The 12,766-nt window shown below is 40.3% G+C and overlaps 1 protein-coding gene across 2 annotated transcripts in view; it reads right to left on the minus strand.

The window, feature by feature from the left end:
- The window catches only part of CUNH12orf50 (chromosome unknown C12orf50 homolog), a 44,026-nt gene that overhangs the window by 30,414 nt on the left and 846 nt on the right, over positions 1-12,766 (minus strand). The window contains exons 2-3 of one of the 2 annotated variants that reach the window (XM_047065084.1): positions 5,428-5,547; positions 4,970-5,090 (exon numbers count right to left, since the gene is read on the minus strand). In XM_047065084.1, coding sequence (XP_046921040.1) covers positions 4,970-5,090; positions 5,428-5,547 — 241 coding nt within the window. Of the gene's footprint in view, positions 1-4,969; positions 5,091-5,427; positions 5,548-12,766 lie in introns of those variants that run through there. The other variant, XM_047065085.1, reaches the window with a different exon arrangement.

Genomic DNA, 12,766 nt, shown 5'->3' on the forward strand with positions numbered 1-12,766 from the left:
TGGAGAGCAAGGCCAGGAATATTGGAAATGTGTAGGGAGGAAGTGATAAGGCTGACTACATTCCAAGAAGAGTGTTTAGATTAGACCTCATTAATAGGTCATTTTTGTGGAAAGCCTTGAAGAGGTAAAGGAATTAGCCATAAAGATATTAACAGAAGAGAATTTCATGCAAAGCCCCTAAAGCAGGGAAAAGCAAGGGAACTAGTGTGGTTGGAGAGAGTGAGCAAGTAAAAGAGTTATGTAAGATAAACTCAGAGTCAACAGGGCATCAAATCAACTAGGGTCATGTAAGCCTCTGTTAAGGACTCTGCTTTTACTCTGAATTAAATGAAAAGCCACTGGAAGTATGACATCTGAGCGTATCACTCTGGCAACTGTGCTTAGAACAGACATAGAAGGACAAGAGTTGAAGAGTTAAGAGGCTGTTGCGATAATTCAGGCATCATATGATGGTAGTGGCATGGCCCAGGGTGGGAGTAGCAGGAATGATGAGAAAAGGCAGACTCTGGATATATTAAGAAAGTAAACAGGATTTTTGTATGGATTGGATGTGAGATATGAGATTACCAAGGGAATAGACAGAAAAGAGAACTAAGGACTATCTCCTAGAACATTCCACATGTAAGAAGTTGAGGAAAAATCGACAAGGGAGAGTGAAAATAGAGCACTAGGTACACAAGCATTAGAAAAAAAATTTTTTTAAGTATAGCGTCGCATCAAATATTGCTAATGGTTCAAGTTATGTAAAGACTGAGAATTGACCACTGGATTTAACAATTTGTATAACACTGGTGAAAGGGCTGAAAAGCCTTTTTTTACACAGGATTAAGAGACAATGGGAGGGGAGGATCTGATAACAGCAGGAATAGATAACCGTTTTGAGGAGAACTGCTACAAAGGGAAAGAAAAATATGGGGTTGTAGCTTGTGAGAGAATGAATCAAGAGAATGGAGTATTTTTTCTAATAATTAGAGAAATAAATATATACTTGTATGCTGATAGGAATGATCCAATAAAAATGAAAAAAAAATGACATAGAAGACAGAGGAAAGACTTGTTGCATCAGTGTTCTTGAGTAGACCAGAGTAGATAAGATGTAGTTAATAAATGGAAAGATAGCCTTTGGCTAGGTGTTCATCTTTGGTAAGAGTAGGGAAAAGGCAAGTACACATTCTAATAGATGAGTATAGTGATGGAAATCTGTGGAGGCTATCCTCATTACTTAAAGTTTCTCAGTTCAGTCAGATGTAAGGTCATCACCTAAGGTGGGTGGGGGGATAGGAGGTTTAAGGAAGGAGGAAGGTATGAAACGAAGGTCTAGGAGAATGTAGAAGAACTGGGGAAGTATTGTGTAGTATGATTGGCAGTCAGCATTAAGGTCTCATTTGAGGTCTGTGGTCATGAATTTAATTCAATAAGCACACCTACATATTTTACCAAAGCTATGTTCAGCTGTGATAGATTCAGGAACTGAGTAGGTGGCAAGTTGTGTTTATGGTTGCTAAGCAAGTACAGTGAAGGCAGAAAGTAGCAAGAGAGTAGAAGTTGTATGCAAGGGACAGATTACTAGATTGAGGTTCGAGAAGATATCTGGGGGGTAAGGGATTGTGAAAAGATGGTACAAACAATGAATTGAAGGTCCCAGTGGACTTGAAGCATTGTTTACCTCAAGATTCTGGAAGGACTGAAATAGAAAATAAGTCATAGGGTGAAATAATGTAATCGAGATCATGGGGTACGTGGTGGTAATTAGCATTTGGTTATGACTAAGAGAGAGTGACTTAGATGGGGAAGAAAAGATCAGTGGAGGAATTGAGTTCAAGGAACTGAGAGGCTAGGGTGATGTGCATATCATATTTTTATATATTGAAATCACCAAGAATTGACACAGGAGTACAATGTGAGGACAATGAGCCAGGAGTTCAGACTTCTGAAAAACAAGGAGAGACCTGGATGGATGTAAACAGAGGCAAAAAAAAAAAAAAAAAAAAAAAAAACAGCAACACTGTTGGCTGTTAATAATCTGTTGGCATGAAATACAAACTGGATGGCTTTAGGGAGAAGGGACAGAGAGCAATTTGAAGTTGGCAGTAAGGACCAAGGAAACCTTCTACCTCACCTCCAGGTCAAATGCTACTTGAGAGCTGGGAGAAAAAAACAGCCACCATTTGGCAAAGTGCTGCAGGAGAAGTAGGGTCTGGAGAAGAAAATTATGCTTACGTTAGATATGAAGATGAAAGGAAAGTTCAGAGAGGAAGTTGAGGAAGAATCCTGCTGATAATGGAAAGTTGGGGAGGCATGGATGCAAGGGACCAAATAAGGATAGACATGAGTCAATTGAGAGATGGGCTTTCTGGTATTCACTGATATTAAATAATAGAAAACATATATATTGGTCTCTATCCCCAGTTCCTGGAACAGAGCTCCTAAAATCCTTGTAATTTCATAAATAACAACAGTATGGGGGGAGCATCTTTTGTTCTAATATTTGGCTTTTGACCTTGCTTCCTGACATAGAACTCAAATCTCAGAAATTTCCTGGGTGATAGGAGAGTCCTTTGCTCTAAAGAGATGACTCTGGGTGGTTTCCTAATACCTTCAGGAAGGGGAGTTGTCACCAGAAAGATCAAGCCATAATTAGAGGCTTAGAACTTTCAGCCTTCTCCTCCCCATCCTCTAGGAAGGGGAGAGGGGCTGGATATTGAGTTAATAATCATGTCTGCACAATAAAAGCCTCCACAAAAATTCCAAAAATATGGGATTAGAAGAGCTTCCAAATTGGTGAACACATCTGCATATGGACAGCACACCCCAATTCCACAAAAGAAGTTCCTGTGCTCTGGATCCTTCCAGACCTCACTCTATGTACTTCTTCATCTGACTGTTCATCTGTATCCTTTATGATTTCCTATAGTATAAAATAAACTGGTCAACACAAGTAATTAGCTCCCTGAGTTCTGTGAACTATTCTAGCAGATGATGGAAGCTGAGGAGGGAGATCATGGAAACCTCCAATTTGTAGCCCAGTTAGGAGTTTGAGTAGCCTGGGGATCTACTACTTTTGATTGACATCTGAAGTAGTTTTTTGGGTGGGGGAGTCTTTTGGGAGCCCTCAACCCATGGGCTCTGTGTTAACTCCTAGTAGTGTTAGAACTGAATTGTAGGACACCAGATGGTGGTGTAGAGTGTTGCTTGGAAAAAAATCATTGATGTGGGAAACATCCACAACATCTAAAGTGTTGTATGGTAGTGGTATGAGAGCAAATAATAAACACACAGGAGTGTTTTTATTGTTCAAAAATAAACTCGGATAAATGGAAATAAAGGGCAGAATGAAATTGGTCCTGGTGAATTCAAAACAGATAAGGGTTGTGTGTTGAGGGTGTGTGGGAGAGTGTTATGGGTGTATGGGGCTCCCTCTTGTGCCTATAGAGGAAGGAGATATGAGAAAGCAGGGTATTAGCAGCCTATGAAACTCACTTATCCCTCTTACAATGAAGGTATAATGCCTAGGCTTTGGTCCCAGTGCATGGATCTAGTCTTGATTCTATTGAGAGAGAGGAAAGCTTACTCTAAGAGTCAGACTCAGTCTTGATACCTGTTGAAGAAATTAAGACTTCCAAAAAAGCCAGAAGTTACCTTTAGCCACCAGATTCTATGTCTAAAAATTAGAGTAAAAAACATGTAATCCCTACAGAATTTAGCTCAGGGCATTTCTAACAATGAGGAGCCTAATAATTGTCAGTTGTACCCTTCTTTTGTACAGAGACACAGTCTGTTTTCCTCTAGTCCTGAAAGAACTGGTTTGAAAAATAGTAATTTTATCATAGACCACTAAGAAGCAGAGTATTAACTATGTAGAAGGAATTTAGTACAACATTCCTAGTGAAATAAAATCATACTCTATGTAAACCAATGAAGCGAAGTTGATCACTTAGTAGGTACAATAACTTTCACTACAGTAGGTACCCAGTAGTTTCCAGTCATTTGTCCATCCCCCATCCATCTATCTATACATCCAATTTTACTGAATATCTGTGCTCCAGACACTGCAGAGAGCACTGGTGAGGAAACTAGTTATGATCTCCATCCTTATGATGTTTGCAGTCTAGTGAGGAAGAGAATTGCTGATCAAGGTATTGTATATATGATGAATGCCATGAGGTCAGAGTTTTCCAAAAGAAGGTAGAGGACCTAATTTTTACCATTTGGCAAGGATTATCTGAAGCCAATTTTTCAAATCCTAAAGGACTGATAACCTATAAGCTCATTTCTAAAATGATTCCATTGGCCATAGCAGGAGACTTGTGTAGAGCTATAGCACTAGGAAAACCTGACTATCCCAACTCCTTAAGCAAGCTTCTTGCCACTAACTGTTTTGGGGTATCATGTCCTCTGTATCCCCTTCCCAGAACTTATGTTGACATTCACCACAAAATAGTCTCAGTATCATCTATATAGATTGAATTGTGCCACAGCTTTTGCAGCAATGGGATTGCGTTTTCTCCACAACTGAAGCTTAAGAAGAACCACATGTACAGCTGTTCTTTTAGAAGCTGAAGTGTGCATCCCAGAGCATGCCCCCTTATAAGATAGGTTTCTGCACATTCACAGGGAGCAACAGTGAGGCATGATAGCCAAGCTTGGCTCCAGTTGAAAGATGCTTTGCTGAGACACAATTTCCTTCTGCCTAGTGAGGTCAGTAGTCATTTCACTTTCAGGTGAATTCAGTCCACTTTAGCCGTGCACCGAGAAAGTTTAACTTGCTCTTTGTTCACTTCATCTTGGCAGTTACTTGATGGTTCATTCTAAGCCTTATCTCGCTATTCTAGAGTCATCCCAAATTATCCATTGGCTATTAAATCACATTCATTTTGCCATACTTAATTTAATCTGTCATTCTACACTGCTAATCCAAAACCAGATTATAATATGGTATATGTCCATGTTATTAAAAAAATATACTCACTGCTACTTGGTGGCAAAAATAATCCATTGATATTTCGAGGTTTGCTGTGATAAAAGATACAACTGATCTTCACACAACCAAGAGGTTGAGTTTCCCAGAAGCATGAAATGCTGCAGTTTTGCTAGACAAAGGAGGTGAGGGAAATGTAATGATCAGGTGCCATACTCAAAATAAATACAACGTGCTACATGTGACAAAACTATCACGATTACTGATTTAGGATCATGTGTGTTTTCTGGCTTTCAGTGTTTCTAAACTCTGCTATTTAAAAGATGCAATGGATATTTCTAAAATATAGTCCTCCATTTTTATAAGAATTTAAATTGAACAACATGAAAAGTGCCTAAAATTAAGTAGTGGAAGAATCATTTTTTCTCTATTGTGTTGTAAGAGGGTACATTTCAATATTATTGAAGGGAGATCCTTTTAATAAACATGATGATGGTGCGTAATTCTACCTGCATTTCCATGTGTCTAAATCTGCAAAGTGGATCTAAACATTTTCCCTCTCTCCATAATGAGCACACAGTGTCACTGCCAAGGGCCTCTTCACAGTGTCGGAATCGGCACTGGGAACCCTAAAAGAAACAAGCAAACAGTATAGCAAACTCAACATACTGGCGTTAGTGTTCAACAACAGTAGGTTGCTAATTAATTAAAGAAAATATGACTAGATCAAATTAGAATCACAAAAAATACTACAAAACAAAGTCATAGGTCTAAATTTTAGCAAATGTGTTTAATTTTAGTGAGAGACTGATAATATAACGATTAAATAGTACAACATGCCACAAGTCACTGATAAATTGCTACTTTTTGTTATCTGTTAGTCCATATTATTCACTAAGAGTAGATATATGAGAGCAGTGATAGTTTTAATCACAATCCAATGACAGAACAATTTAATTTCTCTTTCTGGGAAAAGCCAGTTCTTTGTTTGTCTTGTTTTTAAGAAACACCAGTCATATTCTAATTGTGAAGATGATCTCCATTAATCAATCCCTTTATTAGATAATGTTTTCTTAGTCTATGGAGATACTGTTAAGTGTGTTTCTACAGGGGAAGTGAATGGAGCTTAAACTTTATATTATTGTGGAATTTTAGGGAATTACCACATTATGCTACAATAAATCTCTGAGCTTTATGCCCTTGGTCTACAGAGATGAACAATTGCGCCAATACATATATAAACATCTTTATATACCAACAAAAGCAAATGTGGATCATTTTAATGGGATGCTATTGCTTTTTTTTTTTTTTTTTTTTAGTCTGCATCTTTTACACATAGGTCCACAGTTGGAAAAACTGCAGGGCCATTATCTTCTTGACAGAGAGGTATGTCACATACAACAAAAATATTCCATTGAATTCTCTTTTGGCACATGTTCCATGTTTTTTTCTTATCTTTTATTACCCTCTTACTCTTGTCTTCACTATTTCCCCTTTTTAAAAGTGGACTTGTGGGAGGAGGAGGAAGATGGCGGCGTAGGAGGACGCTGGGCTCACCGCGCGTCCTGCTGATCACTTAGATTCCACCTACACCTGCCTAAATAACCCAGAAAACCGCCAGAGGATTAGCAGAACAGAGTCACCGGACCCAAGTGCAGACGAGAGGCCCACGGAAGAGGGTAGGAAGGGCGGCGAGGCGGTGCGCGCTCCACGGACTGGCGGGAGGGAGCCGGGGCGGAGGGGCGGCTCGCCGGCCAAGCAGAGCCCCCGAGTCCGGCTTGCAAAAGCGGAGGGGCCTGACGGACTGTGTTCCGACAGCAAGCGCGACTTAGCGTCTGGGAGGTCATAAGTTAACAGCTCTGCTCAGAAAGTGGGAAGGCTGGAGGACAAAGGGAGGGTGAGCTGCGGAGCCCCCGGACGACAGAGCTCAGTTTGGCGGGGAACAAAGGCGCTCTCCAGCGCCATCTCCCCCGCCCATCCCCCAGCCAAAATCCCAAAGGGAACCGGCTCCGGCCAGGGAAATTGCTCGCTCCGCGCGAACACCCAACTCTGTGCTTCTGCGGAGCCAAACCTCCGGCAGCGATCTGACTCCCTCCGGCTGCACAGGGCCCCTCCTGAAGTGGATCACCTAAGGAGAAGCGAGCTAAGCCTGCCCCCCCTGCCGCCGTGCACCTTGCCTTCCCACCCCAGCTAATACGCCAGATCCCCAGCATCACAAGCCTGGCAGTGTGCAAGTAGCCCAGACGGGCCACGCCACCCCACAGTGAATCCCGCCCCTAGGAGAGGGGAAGAGAAGGCACACACCAGTCTGACTGTGGCCCCAGCGGTGGGCTGGGGGCAGACATCAGGTCGGACTGCGGCCCCGCCCACCAACTCCAGTTATACACCACAGCACAGGGGAAGTGCCCTGCAGGCCCTCACCACACCAGGGACTATCCAAAATGACCAAGCGGAAGAATTCCCCCCAGAAGAATCTCCAGGAAATAACAACAGCTAATGAGCTGATCAAAAAGGATTTAAATAATATAACAGAAAGTGAATTTAGAATAATAGTCATAAAATTAATCGCTGGGCTGGAAAACAGCATACAGGACAGCAGAGAATCTCTTGCTACAGACATCAGGGGACTAATGAACAGTCACGAGGAGCTGAAAAACGCTTTAAAGGAAATGGAAAACAAAATGCAAACCGCCACAGCTCGGATGGAAGAGGCAGAGGAGAGAATAGGTGAACTAGAAGATAAAGTTATGGAAAAAGAGGAAGCTGAGAAAAAGAGAGATAAAAAAATCCAGGAGTATGAGGGGAAAATTAGAGAACTAAGTGATACACTAAAAAGAAATAATTTACGCATAATTGGTATCCCAGAGGAGGAAGAGAGAGGGAAAGGTGCTGAAGGGGTACTTGAAGAAATCATAGCTGAGAACTTCCCTGAACTGGGGAAGGAAAAAGGCATTGAAATCCAAGAGGCACAGAGAACTCCCTTCAGACGTAACTTGAATCGATCTTCTGCACGACATATCATAGTGAAACTGGCAAAATACAAGGATAAAGAGAAAATTCTGAAAGCAGCAAGGGGTAAACGTGCCCTCACATATAAAGGGAGACCTATAAGACTCGTGACTGATCTCTCTTTTGAAACTTGGCAGGCCAGAAAGAATTGGCACGAGATTTTCAGGGTGCTAGACAGCAAAAATATGCAGCCAAGAATCCTTTATCCAGCAAGTCTGTCATTTAGAATAGAAGGAGAGATAAAGGTCTTCCCAAACAAACAAAAACTGAAGGAATTTGTCACCACTAAACCAGCCCTACAAGAGATCCTAAGGGGGACCCTGTGAGACAAAGTACCAGAGACATCACTACAAGCATAAAACATACAGACATCACAATGACTCTAAACCCGTATCTTTCTATAATAACACTGAATGTAAATGGATTAAATGCGCCAACCAAAAGACATAGGGTATCAGAATGGATAAAAAAACAAGACCCATCTATTTGCTGTCTACAAGAGACTCATTTTAGACCTCAGGACACCTTTAGATTGAGAGTGAGGGGATGGAGAACTATTTATCATGCTACTGGAAGCCAGAAGAAAGCTGGAGTAGCCATACTTATATCAGACAAACTAGACTTTAAATTAAAGGCTGTAACAAGAGATGAAGAAGGACATTATATAATAGTTACAGGGTCTATCCATCAGGAAGAGCTAACAATTATAAATGTCTATGCGCCGAATACCGGAGCCCCCAAATATATAAAACAATTACTCATAAACATAAGCAACCTTATTGATAAGAATGTGGTAATTGCTGGGGACTTTAACACCCCACTTACAGAAATGGATAGATCATCTAGACACACGGTCAATAAAGAAACAAGGGCCCTGAATGAGACACTGGATCAGATGGACTTGACAGATATATTTAGAACTCTGCATCCCAAAGCAACAGAATATACTTTCTTCTCGAGTGCACATGGAACATTCTCCAAGATAGATCATATACTGGGTCACAAATCAGCCCTTCATAAGTTTACAAGAATTGAAATTATACCATGCATACTTTCAGACCACAATGCTATGAAGCTTGAAGTCAACCACAGGAAAAAGTCTGGAAAACCTCCAAAAGCATGGAGGTTAAAGAACACCCTACTCACGAATGAGTGGGTCAACCAGGCAATTAGAGAAGAAATCAAAAAATATATGGAAACAAACGAAAATGAAAATACAACAATCCAAACGCTTTGGGACGCAGCGAAGGCAGTCCTGAGAGGAAAATACATCGCAATCCAGGCCTATCTCAAGAAACAAGAAAAATCCCAAATACAAAATCTAACAGCACACCTAAAGGAAATAGAAGCAGAACAGCAAAGGCAGCCTAAACCCAGCAGAAGAAGAGAAATAATAAAGATCAGAGCAGAAATAAACAATATAGAATCTAAAAAAACTGTAGAGCAGATCAACGAAACCAAGAGTTGGTTTTTTGAAAAAATAAACAAAATTGACAAACCTCTAGCCAGGCTTCTCAAAAAGAAAAGGGAGATGACCCAAATAGATAAAATCATGAATGAAAATGGAATTATTACAACCAATCCCTCAGAGATACAAACAATTATCAGGGAATACTATGAAAAATTATATGCCAACAAATTGGACAACCTGGAAGAAATGGACAAATTCCTGAACACCCACACTCTTCCAAAACTCAATCAGGAGGAAATAGAAAGCTTGAACAGACCCATAACCAGCGAAGAAATTGAATCGGTTATCAAAAATCTCCCAACAAATAAGAGTCCAGGACCAGATGGCTTCCCAGGGGAGTTCTACCAGACGTTTAAAGCAGAGATAATACCTATCCTTCTCAAGCTATTCCAAGAAATAGAAAGGGAAGGAAAACTTCCAGACTCATTCTATGAAGCCAGTATTACTTTGATTCCTAAACCAGACAGAGACCCAGTAAAAAAAGAGAACTACAGGCCAATATCCCTGATGAATATGGATGCCAAAATTCTCAATAAGATACTAGCAAATCGAATTCAACAGCATATAAAAAGAATTATTCACCATGATCAAGTGGGATTCATTCCTGGGATGCAGGGCTGGTTCAACATTCGCAAATCAATCAACGTGATACATCACATTAACAAAAAAAAAGAGAAGAACCATATGATCCTGTCAATCGATGCAGAAAAGGCCTTTGATAAAATCCAGCACCCTTTCTTAATAAAAACCCTTGAGAAAGTCGGGATAGAAGGAACATACTTAAACATCATAAAAGCCATTTATGAAAAGCCCACAGCTAACATCATCCTCAACGGGGAAAAACTGAGAGCTTTTTCCCTGAGATCAGGAACACGACAGGGATGCCCACTCTCACCGTTGTTATTTAACATAGTGCTGGAAGTTCTAGCATCAGCAATCAGACAACAAAAGGAAATCAAAGGCATCAAAATTGGCAAAGATGAAGTCAAGCTTTCGCTTTTTGCAGATGACATGATATTATACATGGAAAATCCGATAGACTCCACCAAAAGTCTGCTAGAACTGATACATGAATTCAGCAAAGTTGCAGGATACAAAATCAATGTACAGAAATCAGTTGCATTCTTATACACTAACAATGAAGCAACAGAAAGACAAATAAAGAAACTGATCCCATTCACAATTGCACCAAAAAGCATAAAATACCTAGGAATAAATCTAACCAAAGATGTAAAGGATCTGTATGCTGAAAATTATAGAAAGCTTATGAAGGTAATTGAAGAAGATTTAAAGAAATGGAAAGACATTCCCTGCTCATGGATTGGAAAAATAAATATTGTCAAAATGTCAATACTACCCAAAGCTATCTACACATTCAATGCAATCCCAATCAAAATTGCACCAGCATTCTTCTCGAAACTAGAACAAGCAATCCTAAAATTCATATGGAACCACAAAAGGCCCCGAATAGCCAAAGGAATTTTGAAGAAGAAGACCAAAGCAGGAGGCATCACAATCCCAGACTTCAGCCTCTACTACAAAGCTGTCATCATCAAGACAGCATGGTATTGGCACAAAAACAGACACACAGACCAATGGAATAGAATAGAAACCCCAGAACTAGACCCACAAACATATGGCCAACTCATCTTTGACAAAGCAGGAAAGAACATCCAATGGAAAAAAGACAGCCTCTTTAACAAATGGTGCTGGGAGAACTGGACAGCAACATGCAGAAGGTTGAAACTAGACCACTTTCTCACACCATTTACAAAAATAAACTCAAAATGGATAAAGGACCTAAATGTGAGACAGGAAACCATCAGAACCTTAGAGGAGAAAGCAGGAAAAGACCTCTCTGACCTCAGCCGTAGCAATCTCTTACTCGACACATCCCCAAAGGCAAGGGAATTAAAAGCAAAAGTGAATTACTGGGACCTTATGAAGATAAAAAGCTTCTGCACAGCAAAGGAAACAACCAACAAAACTAAAAGACAACCAACGGAATGGGAAAAGATATTTGCAAATGACATATCGGACAAAGGGCTAGTATCTAAAATCTATAAAGAGCTCACCAAACTCCACACCCGAAAAACAAATAACCCAGTGAAGAAATGGGCAGAAAACATGAATAGACACTTCTCTAAAGAAGACATCCAGATGGCCAACAGGCACATGAAAAGATGTTCAGCGTCGCTCCTTATCAGGGAAATACAAATCAAAACCACACTCAGGTATCACCTCACGCCAGTCAGAGTGGCCAAAATGAACAAATCAGGAGACTATAGATGCTGGAGAGGATGTGGAGAAACGGGAACCCTCTTGCACTGTTGGTGGGAATGCAAATTGGTGCAGCCGCTCTGGAAAACAGTGTGGAGGTTCCTCAGAAAATTAAAAATAGACCTACCCTATGACCCAGCAATAGCACTGCTAGGAATCTACCCAAGGGATACAGGAGTACTGATGCATAGGGGCACTTGTACCCCAATGTTCATAGCAGCACTCTCAACAATAGCCAAATTATGGAAAGAGCCTAAATGTCCATCAACTGATGAATGGATAAAGAAATTGTGGTTTATATACACAATGGAATACTACGTGGCAATGAGAAAAAATGAAATATGGCCTTTTGTAGCAACGTGGATGGAACTGGAGAGTGTGATGCTAAGTGAAATAAGCCATACAGAGAAAGACAGATACCATATGGTTTCACTCTTATGTGGATCCTGAGAAACTCAACAGGAACCCATGGGGGAGGGGAAGGGAGAAAAAAAAAAAAGACGCTAGAGTGGGAGAGAGCCAAAGCATAAGAGACTGTTAAAAACTGAGAACAAACTGAGGGTTGATGGGGGGTGGGAGGGAGGGGCGGGTGGGTGATGGGTATTGAGGAGGGCACCTTTTGGGATGAGCATTGGGTGTTGTATGGAAACCAATTTGTCAATAAACTTCATAAAAAAAAAAAAATAAAAAAAAAAAAAAAAAAAAAAAAAAAAAAAGGAAGTGAGAAGATCCCAGAAAAAAAAAAAAAAAAAAAAAAAAAATAAAAGTGGACTTGTGGATCTCGTAGTATAGGATAGTGGACAGGGGCTAGATAAACCAGTATTTGAACTCTTGGTTCCATTACTTGTCCATAGTTACAAAGTTAATACATTACTCATTCTTTCTGTGCCTCAGTTTCCTTATCTGTATGAAAGGAATAAAATGCCCTCTTCACAGATTGTAAAAATTACGTGAGGAAGGTATTGTGGTTGCTATTATTATTGTTATTTAATAATTTAATTATTTAGTAAGAATTTACCACCCATAAATTACTGTGCTAAGTACTTGAGGATACAGCAGTAAAACAGACAAAACTCTGCACATATGGA

The sequence above is a fragment of the Lynx rufus genome, unplaced genomic scaffold, assembly GCF_022079265.1.
Source record: "Lynx rufus isolate CCGP_SWC_20201006 ecotype Redwood Valley unplaced genomic scaffold, mLynRuf1.p SCAF_7, whole genome shotgun sequence".
Lineage (NCBI taxonomy): Eukaryota > Metazoa > Chordata > Mammalia > Carnivora > Felidae > Lynx > Lynx rufus.